The sequence below is a fragment of the Ceratotherium simum genome, chromosome 19 (assembly GCF_057802395.1).
Source record: "Ceratotherium simum simum isolate JZ-2026a chromosome 19, ASM5780239v1, whole genome shotgun sequence".
Classification (NCBI taxonomy): Eukaryota; Metazoa; Chordata; class Mammalia; order Perissodactyla; family Rhinocerotidae; genus Ceratotherium; species Ceratotherium simum.
The window spans coordinates 13,987,885-14,001,647 of record NC_141918.1 but is presented as its reverse complement, the minus strand read 5'-3'; the positions used below and the strand labels follow the sequence as shown (position 1 = coordinate 14,001,647).

General features: G+C 39.3%; 1 protein-coding gene across 3 annotated transcripts in view; it reads left to right on the top strand.

The window, feature by feature from the left end:
- RRAGD (Ras related GTP binding D) overlaps positions 1-13,492 on the top strand; it is a 46,947-nt gene extending 33,455 nt beyond the window's left edge. Inside the window, exons 6-8 of one of the 3 annotated variants that reach the window (XM_087443880.1) lie at positions 2,050-2,198; positions 7,529-7,680; positions 12,828-13,492. In XM_087443880.1, the coding sequence (XP_087300006.1) occupies positions 2,050-2,198; positions 7,529-7,680 (301 nt within the window). In that variant the 3' untranslated portion in view covers positions 12,828-13,492. The other 2 variants (XM_087443879.1, XM_004422117.3) reach the window with 2 other exon arrangements.
- Positions 13,493-13,763: the final 271 nt, after the last annotated feature.

The following is a 13,763-nucleotide window of genomic DNA, read 5'->3' as shown; positions in this document are numbered from 1 at the left end:
CCAGGCTGCCAGCAGCGGAGCGCACGCACTTAACCGCTAAGCCATGGGGCCGGCCCTCACAATTTACTTTTAAGTAGCCATGTACATGCCAGTTGAAAATACTCTCAAAACTGAAAACCTACATTTCCTTAAAAATACTCTACAATTCAGACTTTTCATTTACTCTGGTTTGTCACACTACCCCTTTGTGATATTTATGAGATTGAAAGCATTAACTCTGAAGTTAGTCAGATTAGTTTGAGGTCCTGGCTCTCCCCCCTCATCATCTTTTTTTTTTTTGTGAGGCAGATCAGCCCTGAGCTAACATCCGTACTAATCCTCCTCTTTTTGCTGAGGAAGACCGGCCCTGAGCTAACATCTATTGCCAATCCTCCTCCTTTTTTTCCCCAAAGCCCCAGTAGATAGTTGTATGTCATAGTTGCACATCCTTCTAGTTGCTGTATGTGGGACGCGGCCTCAGCATGGCTGGAGAAGCGGTGCATTGGTGTGCGCCCGGGATCCGAACCTGGGCCGCCAGTAGCGGAGCGCACGCACTTAACTGCTAAGCCACAGGGCCAGCCCCTCCCCATCATCATCTTAGACCAAGTTACCTTATTTTCTCCCAGCCTCAGTTCCCCAATAGCTAGCTTAGAGGAGTCTTATGCCAGACAATGGGTAATGCATGGTAAGAACTAGAATGGTGCCCATCACATAGTAAATGTTTAGTAAATGCTGGCTCTTATCGGCAAAAGTGATAAGGTTTAGCACCAGCTGAATTATTATGCTGTATTAATAAGGTTTAGCACAATTCCAATTAAGTCAGATTTCTGATCGATTATTCATAAATTTGGGAAGTAAAAATCAGGAAATGTATAGACAGTTTCACATAAGAGGGAAGGTACAGGGACATGCTCCTTTGCCTATGAGGAAAGGATATATAACTCTTTGGTTACATCAGTGTCTTCAGAGGTCCAGTTTTGGTCATTAAGGCCATAATTGTAATAATAATAATAGCAGTTAACATCCACTGTGCGTATGATGTGTTCTCAGCACTGTGCTCAGTGCTGTATGTGTATTATTTCATTGCATTAGGAAACTTTGAAGTAATTACTGTTAGTATGCAGAGGAGGAAATTGAGGCTCAAAGAATTTACTCAACTCGCCAAGCTCACGTAGTAACTGAGAGAGCTGGGATTCAAATCCAAATCATCTGTGTCTGCAGGCCACACCTTTTCTTAAATAGACCAATATATTTATTTAATTTTTTATTTTGAAAAAATTTCAAACCTGTAGAAAATGTGCAAGAATAGCACAGTGAACTTCTGTATACCTTTCACTGGGATTCACCAGTTTCTATCATTTTGCATGTTTGTTCTCTCTCTCTCTTTCTAATACGTATTGTTAGTTTGTTTTTGCTGAACCATTTGGGAGTAAGTTCCAGACGTTATGATTCGTTGATCCTAGCTGCTTGAGCATCTATCTCTTAAGAACAAGGACATTGTCTTACAGGACCACGGTTTAATTATCAAATTAAGCATGTTTAACATGGCTACATTACTCTATTATCTAAAATATAGTCCATATTCAAATTTTACCAATGGTCCTATTTCCATCTTTTAGTGGTTCTTTCCCCTGATCCAGAATCTAGTCCAGCACTTGGCTGTCTTGTCTCCTTGGGCTTCTTTCCTTTGGAACTGTTCTTTGGCCCTTCTCGGGCTTTCGTCAGACCATGCTTTCAGCAGCCTGGTCATTCTGTCACAAGAACACAGGAAGCCTTGTGGGCTGCGGCGAGGAGAAGACCTAACTCCATCCCTCACCTGTGTTCCTCAGGTGCCTGGAGAGGTGCCCAGCTGCCGTGACAGCCGCTCATGGTGTCAGTAGGAAAGTGACTGTCATACACTGTGTACATTCTTGTGATTGCGTGTTTCTGAGCTCTTTTGCTGAAGGCACTGGAAGTGTAAACTCCTTATCCATATGATTGTCATTCTGTGTGTTAAAGCTGGTCTCCGTCGCTGGGTTACATAGTCCTTTCTCAATGGTCAAATCTGTTTTGGTTTCTATCCCCATTTAGTCTCAAAGAAGATGGAGCAGGAACTCCCTATGACAAGGAATCAACAGCCATTATAAAGCTGAATAATACAACAGTTCTTTATTTAAAAGAGGTGACAAAGTTCCTGGCTCTTGTTTGCTTTGTCAGAGAGGAAAGCTTTGAAAGAAAAGGTAATTTTTTTGTGTGATTTAAATGAAGCATTTTAATTCAGATGAATACTGCCTTTACTGCTTGTTGAATGTGGGTGGACAGCAGCATCCTCCTTGAGGTTTCCAGACTTGAGTCACAGGCCCCCTCGGCTCCTGCACACAGCAGTCAGTCTTTTGGGATCCGTGAACCAGCCTGCCCTCTAGTGGTGCAGCTGCCGTGAGGTGCAGTGGAACCAGACGATCCTCCCAGGGGGCCTTAGCTCTTCTGGGAGTGGAGCTAGTGGGGGCGTTGTTGCCAGGCTGTAAAGTCTCCTGGCAGGGGGAGGGCTCCCCAGCCTACGGGGAGGGCTGAGGCCTCCCTCTTGGTCCACACCTCTAGAAGGTCTTAGGGACGGTGTGACCTCTTGTTTCCCCTCAAGTAAAGGAGAGGATGACAGGACCCGTGCAACATTAAAGCTGGAGGGTATTAACTTCTGTTCAGCTTTCATACATTAAGTCCTCAAAATAAGGGATAGTATCACGATTCGAAAAAGGGAAGACATGAATATACTTAATAACATCACCACATATCCTTTTAGGACCGAATTTTGTTTTATTTTAAAACAAAAGCAATTAACCTCATAAACACACTCATTTTCTCCCTACTGTATAAACTGGGAAATACCAGCTTACTGATGTGCCTAGGGTTTTTCCTAGTAACTAGGGTATGACTTGCCAATTTTTTGGGTAAAAAATTCCTAAGAAAGTGGCAATAGTAACATTTACTGAAAAAGCCTTTTTTTCTTTATAAGCGATGCATGTTCATTATAAAAATACTTTGAAAATTTAGGAAAGTATAAAGAACAAAATAAGACCACTCAATTTCACCATCTAGAGTTAAATGCCATGTTAAATTTCTGGGATTTTCTTTCTCCCTCCTTTCCTCCCTCCCTCCCTCCCATCTCCCCTTCCTCCCTTCCAACAAAAGTGGGGCCATATTGTCTCTATAGTTTTATATCTTGTTGTTTTCATTTATTTATATCATGAAAATTTTCCTAATTCATTGACCATGAAAACATAATTTAGATTTTTATTGTTTCTTCTTATCACAAAAGTAATAGATTCATTTAGAAAATTTAGAAATAACAAATAAGCAGAAAAGAAATAATTATTGATAAAATTTTCAGTCAGATAATCACTCAACATTTTCTGCATAACTTTCCAGCTTTTCTCATATATATAATATATATATATACACATATAAACTATGGGATTGTATGATAAATACTCCTTTATAACCTTCACTTAAATTATTACAGACATCTTTTCAGTTCACTAAATCTTTTTTTACCACATCGTTTTAATGATTGTGTTAGATTCTTCTAGTGTTAGAAATTTACATTTTTTCTAGATTTTGATGTTTATTAAATAATTTATGAGGACCTTCTTTGCACTAAATATTTGTGTACATTTTTGGTTATTTCCTCAGGAAAAACTTCAACAAGTAGAATTACTTAGATCAAAAAGTAGGCGCGTTTTGGTAGCTTCTAATGCATATTACCAAAATGTCCTTCAGAAAGATTTTATGAGTTTGTGCTACTAAGAGAATATGAGTATGTCCATTTTGCTGTATTCTTATCAATATTGGGTTTTTGCATTAAAAAATTGATCATTGAAAACTATATATTACTTAAATTTACATTTCCTTGCTTCTTAGTGAAGCTGTGTATTTTTCCTGTATTTACTGTTACCAACCAAATTGCCTTTTGTGTCCTTGGCCCTCAAAACTTTTAATTAGATGGTGTTAATCTTTTACTCCTTATTTTCATCTTGTTGAAAGGAAGAACAGGTTATGTAATAGATTCATGGAATTTTCACGATAGGCAGGACCATACCTTGTTTCACCCTCTCAATTACAGTTGATTTTACCCAGACCTGGGACATGTAAGTGACTTTCTCCCAAGGTCACACCACTAGTGTAGGGCCGTCAGGGCTCAAGATTCCCAGGCTTCTCCCTATATAGAGTCAGTTGTGTATATTGTGTGTTAAACCATTATACGTATATTTCCTTGGTTAAAGATATTTCTAGAATTTATATTTGGTGTTGATTTAATATATCATGTTGATTTTGGAAGCTTAGGAAAATAAAAATAATGCAAATAATACAACTACAGCCCCAATACCACGTAAGGTGGCAGCAGGTCCTATAATTTAGGGCACGTTAGAATTAACCTAGAGAGCTTGTTTATTTTGAACTGATTTTAGACTTAACAGAAAAGTTGCAAAAATAATATATAGTTTACATATATTCCTCATCCAGCATCCCCGAATGTTAACATCTTACATTCTGTAGTACAGTTATCAAAACTAGGGAATTAACATTGGTATAATACTCAAAACTACAGACCTTATTCAAATTTCACCAGTTTATCAAAAAATGCCCCTTTTCTGTTCCAGGATCCCAAATTGATTTAATTGTTATTTCTCCTCTTCTCCTCCAATCTGTGATAGTTCCTTGTCTTTCATGACCTGGACCCTTTTGAAGACTACTGATCACTTATTTTGTAGAATGTCCCTCAAATTGGTTTGGTTTGTCTGATGTTTTCACACAGTTGGAATGAGACTATGCACTTTGGCAAGAATACCACACAGAAATGATGTTGTGTCCTTCTCAGTGCATCATATCAAGTGGTTCAAGATGTTGATATGTCTTGTTACTGGTGATGCTGACCTTGATTTAGTTAAGGTGGTATCTGCCAGGTTTTTCCACTGGAAAGTTCCTCTTTCCTTTTGTAGTTAAGACTTTTCTTTCTTTCTTCTTCTTCTTTTTTTTTTTAGGAAGATTGGCCCTGCACTAATATCTGTTACCGAGCTTCCTCTTTTTCTTTTTTTCTCCCCAAAGCCCCAGTACATAGTTGTATATCATAGTTGTAGAGTTGTGGCTCTTCTATGTGGGACGCCGCCTCTGCATGGCCTGATGAGTGGTGAGTAGGTCCGTGCCCAGGATCTGAACCGGCGAATCCCAGGCCACCGAAGCGGAATGCGTGTACTTAACCGCTACGCCACCGGGCCAGCCCCTAGTTAATACTTTCAAACTATGAAAATCCTGTTTCCCCTCACACTTTTTCCCACTAATTTTAACACCCATCTGTGGTTCTGGAAATAAATGGAAGCAGGGATTTATCATGTGGATCTTTGGTAAGTTATTGCTAAACCACCTAGGTGGGATCATCTCTGAGAATAGGCAGATTTTGCAGAATTTATTAAACTAACTAGAAACCTAGGTATTAGTTTTAATGTTATAACTAAGAAATGTAAATAAATAGGCAGTGTTTAGCCCCATCATGTTAAACCTGTGTGCTTTTTAGGGTGACTAACCATCTCCATTTGCCTGGGACAGAGGGGGTTCCTGGGACAGGAGACCTTCAGTACTGAAACTGGGAAAGTCCCAGGAAAACTCCAGCTATCAGGAAATTGTCTTTAAAAAGAAGTTAATGCTTAGAAGTGCATGGAATAGCTTGATTTGTTTTTGTTGCTTTAATCTTGAGTGTTGTTGAGGCCTGTTGGTGCTGATAATTACTTGTTGATTAGCTTTTCCTCACGTTGGTCTCCTCCTGAGTTTTCATTAATGATCTCTGTCACTGCTTTGGCAGAAAGCAAAGGATTGAAAGCAGATGTGTGGTTCTCAGCCTTGGCTGCACATTATAGGTATCTTGGGAAGGGAGGCGGTTAAAAAAATACGAACACCTGGGTCCTCCTCCAAACAATTAGAATAGAATTCCTGGGAGAGGGGCCTGGGGTTTGTTAATTTTTTAAAAGTTCCCTGGATGTTTTTCATGTGCAGCTAGAGTTGAGAACCGCTGAACCAGAGAAGGATGTTGTGGGACCATCATGCAACTGTGTATGGTAGTGAAGATAGTGCTTATTCTGTTCATGTGCCTGTTCCTGTATTTTCAACTACCTTTAATGAAAGGGTTGAAATAAACAGCACACTCTGTATGAATGCTTACTTCCTTTAAAAACCTCAGTTGTGAATTTTCAGTTTTACTTTTAAAACTCCAAATGCAGCAAGATTGCTGTTACGTGTAAAAAGTGCAAAGATGAATAAGTTAAGATTTGTCAGGAACTATCAGTAGGCTGTCTCTGAAATTTCCTGAGTATTGGATTGCACCCTTCTCGTTGAGCCTGAGTCAAGCTAAGCTTTCTTCCTAAGGCAGTTGGTTGTGCATATTATAGGGAGAGAATTGTGAGGTTGTTCTCACATCTCATATCCAAATTCCCACTAAAAAAGATCATTTCTTTGCTCCTTGTTTATTTCTTATTACTTTCCCCCTTATTGTCCCTTGGTCTTTTCTGGAGGAAATGCACCTGTGGTCACTATTGATGCACAAGCAGCAGGAGTGCCACTCAGGGCTTCCTGCTCCTGGAACCTGAGACGGCGTTTCCTGCCTCCAGTTCACTTGCAGTTAGTTGTATGACTCCTTTGAAGAATTTCACTCCTTGGGTAGAATCCTAATTCTTTCTTTGGTTGGGGCACTGGAAGCATCACCTGAGTGGATGGAAGTAATTGTTGGGCTAATTATTTTAATAAGTGTAAAGATAGTAAATAGAACCAACTGCCTTATCCTAATTGGTGTAAACATAATGTTGCTCACAACACTTTTATGAATTAGTGGTGATGATGAAAAATACACTCAAGACTTTGGATTATCTTTTATTCTATTTTTGTACTATTAATTTCTGAAAACACAAGAAGATTCTCCCCTACTGTATCTCCATTTAAAATTTACTTAATATTGAAAAACCGAGAGTGTTATTGGTTGTTGAATTCCTGAGCTCGGAGTTGACCTGAGGTGACTGTTACCACTCTAAAATCAAGGACTTGGCTTTCCCCAGGGCTTTATGACCATGGCTTAAATATAATAGATATTCAGTAAATATTGATTGATTACTTGATTGATACTGTGGCTTTGAGCTCAGTCACACTCCAAGTCAGGGTCTGCCTCCACTCAGAGTCAATTTAATAATGCCTTTTGGGGAAAAATAATAATAAATATTTCGTCGAAGATATATCTTAATTGTAAGACATCTATTTCTGAAGGGTTAAAAAATTATGCAGTTCAGGTGGTTCTTCAACTCTTTTGGGTCATAGACACCTTGAAAATGTGGTATATACTCTGAAACCTTTCCTTAGGAAGAAATACACATTCACAAGACTTTGCCTGCAATGCTGCAGACCTCCCATGGAAATCTGTGGACCTTATGTTAAGGCCGCTCCTCTACTGCCCCCTACTGGCTGGTTTTCGCCATGGCAGACGTGAAAAGAATTATTTGTGTATGACATTTCTAAATATTTTTGTTTTCTTCTCCAGGGCTTATTGACTATAATTTTCATTGCTTCCGGAAGGCCATCCATGAAGTTTTTGAGGTGAGAATGAAAGTGGTGAAATCGCGAAAGGTTCAGAATCGGCTGCAGAAGAAAAAAGGAGCTACCCCCAATGGGACCCCTAGAGTGCTGCTGTAGGTGAGGTTTCAGGAACATCTTTTGAAATCAGACCTTTCAATGAGGCTGCTGCGCTGTGTTGCACTAGAGGAAGAGGAAGAAGGAGATTGGGACACATGACCTATATTTGTTGTAAAAAAAAAAAAATTCCTGCAACCCTCTTGATCTTCTCTTTTTTAAATAAAGTAAGCACTTTGAAGCAAAAACTTGTATATTAACAATGAAGTGGAATCCACTGTAATTTCATTACCTAATTGTAAACTTTTATGGTCTGTAGTCAGAAAAATCCTGTGTGAGAACTGCCAGGAACTGTATATATTTTGCACTTTTTCATGTTTTTTTCTCATTGGACTAAACTTTGATAAAACAACTTTTCTAAGCTTTTTTCTGTACTTGGTGTCGAGGACATGCATAGTGTCTGTATATGGCAATCAGAAATTAATCAAAAAGCGATGCATTGGCAATGACTTTTTATAAATTTGGGGATCTTTGCTACCAATTGTTGAGAAAAATCATTTTTCAGTGAGCTGGAACAGATTGGGGCGGCAAGCTCCAGGAGCGATAAGAACTGTCCTCTGTTTATAACTGGCATAAACAGTTTTGTAGAATAATATTAGTACCAAACTAATCTAGAAATTTCTATAGCCGTGGCAGTGCTTCCCTACTCAACAGTTTTTACGAAGCTCTTTACCTCAACACACATCACTATAATCACTTTATACAGAGGGGTTATTTATTTTTGCTGCATTACCGTTCTTTAGAATCTTTGGGACCAGATTTCCAAGATGGTGCCTATCACTGGAGAAAAAGAAGAATGTCGCTGAATTGCAGGGTTTCTGGCGGCTTTTCTGTGCCTGCTGCCAGGCTAAAAAGTCACATCAGAGGCCACATCGTTTCCCAAATGTAGGTGATTGACAACTGCAGATTTAAAAATATACATATACAATTCTGTATGTTTGCTCCCTGTGAAATGAAATGGGCTTGTTATTGTGCATCATTTAAAATGTTTATTTAGGACTGTTTTTTTATTGCTCCGTGACCACAGGGAATGTCTCAGATCTCTACCACAGAGCCTAATCCTGGTGGGCACGTTTGTCACCTCTGAGTCTCCTCGTCTGTGACAGTGTGCCTTGTGGACTCTGCCTGTTCCCACCTTATGATGGAACTAGAGCTCAGCTTGCCAGCAGCATGCTCTGCACAGCTGAAAAGCCTTCCTGAAAACCTCTAAGGCTCAGTGGAAGAGGATGGCCAGAGGAAACGTTACAGTTAACTACGTATTTGTTTCTATGAAATTCTTCCACTTAATGTTTATTTTAGGCTAATAGCAAGTTAAAGGACTGCTAAATCAACCCTCATCCCAAACCATTCCCCGTACATAATTCTAGGTCTATCCCCAGGGTCAGTGCCCTAAGGCGTGCTGTGGGTATTAGAAAAAAAAATTTTTTTTAGCAGAGCCTCGTAGGGATATCACAGCTGGTCCCAACAAACTGTCTCAAGTTCCTAAAGCAACTAGTCCTTGAAACTATCCCACTTCTGTAGCTTCTTTCCATCCTCTCTCCTTCCTCTCCCCATGTCCTATTCCTTTGAGGCTGGTAACTGAAGTTTAAGATGGTAGCTGATTGGGGTTTAAGGTTTGAGCCCTCCCAAGGGTCTGTGCATTTTAGAAGGAAATTTCTAAAAATGAAGGTGCCCTAACTCCCTTCCTCATGATTCCTACTCAGAAAGCCGGGTAGTGGAAACCCAGGGTTCCAAGGAGGTCTTTTCCCTAATTTCCAGACCTATACCCTGTTAGACCTTTGCCAACAGGCCTGGGACATGTGGGTTATTCTTATAAACCTAATTCTCTAATATTCTTTACACAGTGTTTCTTTTTGAATAAATAAATAAAGAATCGCTTTTCTAATGTGACTTTATCCTCAAGATAGAGACATCTGCCTATCTGGTAAATCACACGTTACTTAAGTATACATATTATTGTAACCAGGTGGAGCTTCCATTTTTAAGCTGGGTATATGATGGGTTTTTGTTAAAATGTGCCTTAAAAGCCTATTACTTCAAGAGCAAATGATTCTTTGGGGGAAAGGCAAAATTAATGCTATGGCATAGGACCCAAGTTTGTGGTAGTAAGTGCACTCTGATTAATCACACACTAGTGTATAGATTACTTCCTCAAACCTGTAAGCACAGCAATGACCTCTTAGTTAAAGAGAGGTGTAGGAGTTACGTCTAAGTGTTCAGTTTTTGAAGTCTGTGCTATTGGAATTACAAAAATCTCTTCTATTGCTTTTGCATTTTATTTTTGATATGGGACTTAGCTTACTGTGATGTGTATGGCCCCGTTTAGGCCTCAAATCTAATGCTATAAATGCAAAGTCCAAATACTTGGCTACAGCGACTGGTCTGGAACAGTTTTTGCTACTTTTCAAAGGTTAAGAACTTGACCTACAGGTTTCTAGGGCAATTAGAACTTCTGTGTGGAGGTGAGACTCTGGGAATTACTATCCTTGGTTATTTTCAGAGATGTAGATTAGTGAGCATGAGCAGGGTAAGAGTGTTTTTGAAGGAATGTGAGTCAAAAACTGGTTGACATTCATGGACAGTGTTATTTTATGAACATAATATATTTTGGACCCTTAAATATAAAACGACTGAAAACACAGCAATATTGTCATATACGGGTTACATGCTCACTCTATTTGAAACATACTCCGGAAAAACAGCTAAACCGTCTTGATTATTCAAGTACGGTATGCATTCAGTGTATACGGACTGGATATAATTTGTAATCAAGTATGGTATTACGTTTTACTTTAAGCTGTGCGTCATTTATGACCCTTGTTAAACCATTGCTTTCAAGAATGTTAACTGCCAATTTAAAAGTGCATGTCATGCGCTCATGTTTTGGTAAGGATCTCTTCATTTTACTTCAGGCGTATTCATAACTAATCTTTCTGGGAGCGGAATGGACTCTTTAGTGAAGAGGAAGCGAGGTCTTTCATATTTTTGGGGTTGTTCACCATACACACACGTCGCTGCTTCATTGGCCCTGGTGGGTCCCTTGAGTAAAATGTGTTTGTCCTGCTCAACCAGCTCTCATTTTATGGAAAGGAGGATAAAGTGCTCTATTTAAATTGGATTTGCTTTTATTTTTTTTACACCCCCTTATCTTTTACTTTTTTTTTTTTTAAAACCCTCCAATCTCCCCACATTTTTGATGGGGACATGCCTGTTTTGACTATGGAACTGTTATTTCAGTAAACTTCAGATATTAATTCTTGCTAACTCTGGCTCTAATCCCCAGCCATCTGGAAGTTCTTTTCCTAACAGTCCACCTTACTGTTCCTTACTTGCTTGGTGAGATTCTACCCTATAATGACTTTTACAGATCCCCTAAAAGTTCTCAGAGAGGGCCAGCATTAGATGTTACAGCTTATATATGAAATCCTGTTTCTGACTGGAAAACCTGATCCAAAATAATTATTTCCAAGATTCTTTTTTTTTTTTGTGAGGAAGATTAGCCCTGAGCTAACCTCTGGGCCCATCTTCCTCTACTTTATATGAGACGTCGCCACACCATGGCTTGACAAGCAGTGCGTTGGTGCGCACTCGGGATCCAAACCTGCGAACCCCGGGCCGCCACAGCGGAGCGCGTGCACTTAACTGCTACGCCACCGGGCTGGCCCTCCAAGATTCTTAATCAGTGGTGATGTTGAGTTTAGGAGAAAGAAAATGTTATCTTTAATAGAATTATTTAATAATAATAAATATTGATTGAGTGCACACAATATGCCACACACTACTCTTAAGTGCTTTTACATGACTTATAAATCCAAGAGGCAGGTACTATTATCACCTGTATTTTACAGATGAGGCAGCTGAGGTCAAAGAGAGGAAATAACTTGGTCAAGATCTAGTGAGACACAAAGTCCAGAGTCTGACTCGAGTCCACCCTCTCAACCCTAAGCAGCCTCACCACACATCCCCTTAAACGCCCTCCTTTCACAAACATGAAGAGAGTGACTTCAAGTTTAGGATTTATTGCTGCATGGGCTTGTGAAGGCTGAAATGCTGGGATATGTGAAATACCTGTCCTTACGCAAGAATCAATAGGAGCAGTCTTCTAAATGTACTTTACTCAGAGAAGAAAGTCAACAAAGATTGTTTCTTTCTTCCTAATCCATTAAATAACTCTAGTGCCAAAAATAATATTAACAGAGACTGTTTAAATATCATAAGAAAATTTAAATGCCTTTTACAGCCGTTTGGTTTTCTAAGAAGCAATAGTATATCAAACTGAGAAAAGACAGAATAAGCCTTTGATCTTAGCTGTATTCAACCTTTTACCTTGAATTTTGTTGTTGTTTTTTTTTTTGTGAGGAATATCGGCCCTGAGCTAACATCTGCCAAACCTCCCTTTTTTTTTTTTTTTTTTTTGCCGGGGAAGACTGGCCCTGGGCTAACATCCATGCCCATCTTCCTCCACTTTATATGGGACGCCACCACAGCATGGCTTGCCAAGCAGTGCGTCGGTGCGTGCCTGAGATCCAAACCGGCAAACCCCGGGCCGCCGCAGCGGAGCGCGTGCACTTAACTGCTTGCGCCACCGGGCCGGCCCCTACCTTGAATTTTTAATATGTGTAACCATAACTTATAGAAAACAAAACACTGATCTGGATTAAAATTCAAAAAGATACATTTCAATCGTAATGTTTTCTTGTGCTTCAGACCTATATTTAAAATTGCCACTAGCATACCTTTGCTGGAATCTTCTATAAGAGGACCCTCAAATCTAACATGTCCAAAATTGAACTGGCTTCCTTCTTGCTAAATCTCCTCCTCCTTCTATGATGGCATGACTATCCTCCGTGGCATTCCTGCCAGAAACTCGGGCCTCATTCTTGACTCTTCCCTCCTGCACACCTCCTCTAATCAATCACTCAGCTCAGCCTTACTAACATCTGTTGAATCTATTCTCACCATCTCTTCTGCCACTATCCTGATTTTGACCACCATCTCCTCTTATTTGGATCTCAGTAGCCTCTTAACCAGTCTCTGTCTCATCCATCCATTCACTCCATTCTCCACAGAAGATCAGAGTGACCTTTCTAAACCACGGTTCTGACCATATCACTTCCCTGCTTAACACCCTTCCTAACTTTCCATTATAGATATCAAACTCCTTAAAGTTTGCAAGAACCTGCTTCCTTAACTCCATCTCCAACTGTGGCTCATCCTCCCCCAACAGAACTGGACCAGCATGCCCACACAGTGTACGGTAAATAAGAAGAATTGTGAGTTTTGATTCCTTTCTTTGTCACTCATTTTCTGAGGGAAATTATAATATTCTTTCATTCAACAGTTATTGATAAGGACACCTATTATATGCCAAACACTGTGTAAAATTGCTAAAAGACTGCTACTGGAGATGGAAGGTTTTTAATATCTAAAAATAATAGAAAATAGAGTACTTTAATTTTAGATAGGCCCTTATAGGTGCCTGTTTTTACAACCACAGTTGTGTAGGACTTCACCCCTCCAGCAAAGACCATGGATAGCCATAACTAGCATCTGAGAAGTTGAGTTGTTCCACCAATAGCAGATCAATAGCTAGATTTAATGTTAATTTACTGTAAGACTAAATATACTATAAGAAGTAGGCTGTGAAAGTGGAAATGTTTATTGAAGTAGTGCCTTTCCTTATAATTAAGAAAAGAGGTGAATTATCTTAAAAGTGAGTTTTAAATGTTATTTTAATGTTCATACTTTTCTGACTTGATACATCTGTGAAATCACTATCATTTCCAGAATTAGATTTAATAAAAAGTTAATTTTACCGTTACTCGTCTTTTCATCTGTTTGTACCAGAGAACTACGAGTGCTGCCTAAGGTAGATGTTTATGTTCTCTTAATATGCAGACATGAAGAACAGTAGAAGATGTGAGAAGATGGTAAAATATAGGCTAATGCAGAGCTTTTTTAGGTCATTTAGAATTTTGACAGGTTGGATGATATTTTAAAATGTGCCAAATTTGGCCCAGCAGGTACTCAAGAAGATTTACTTTTATCATAAATTCAAGTTCAGGCAGTGAGCATATTTCAGTTGT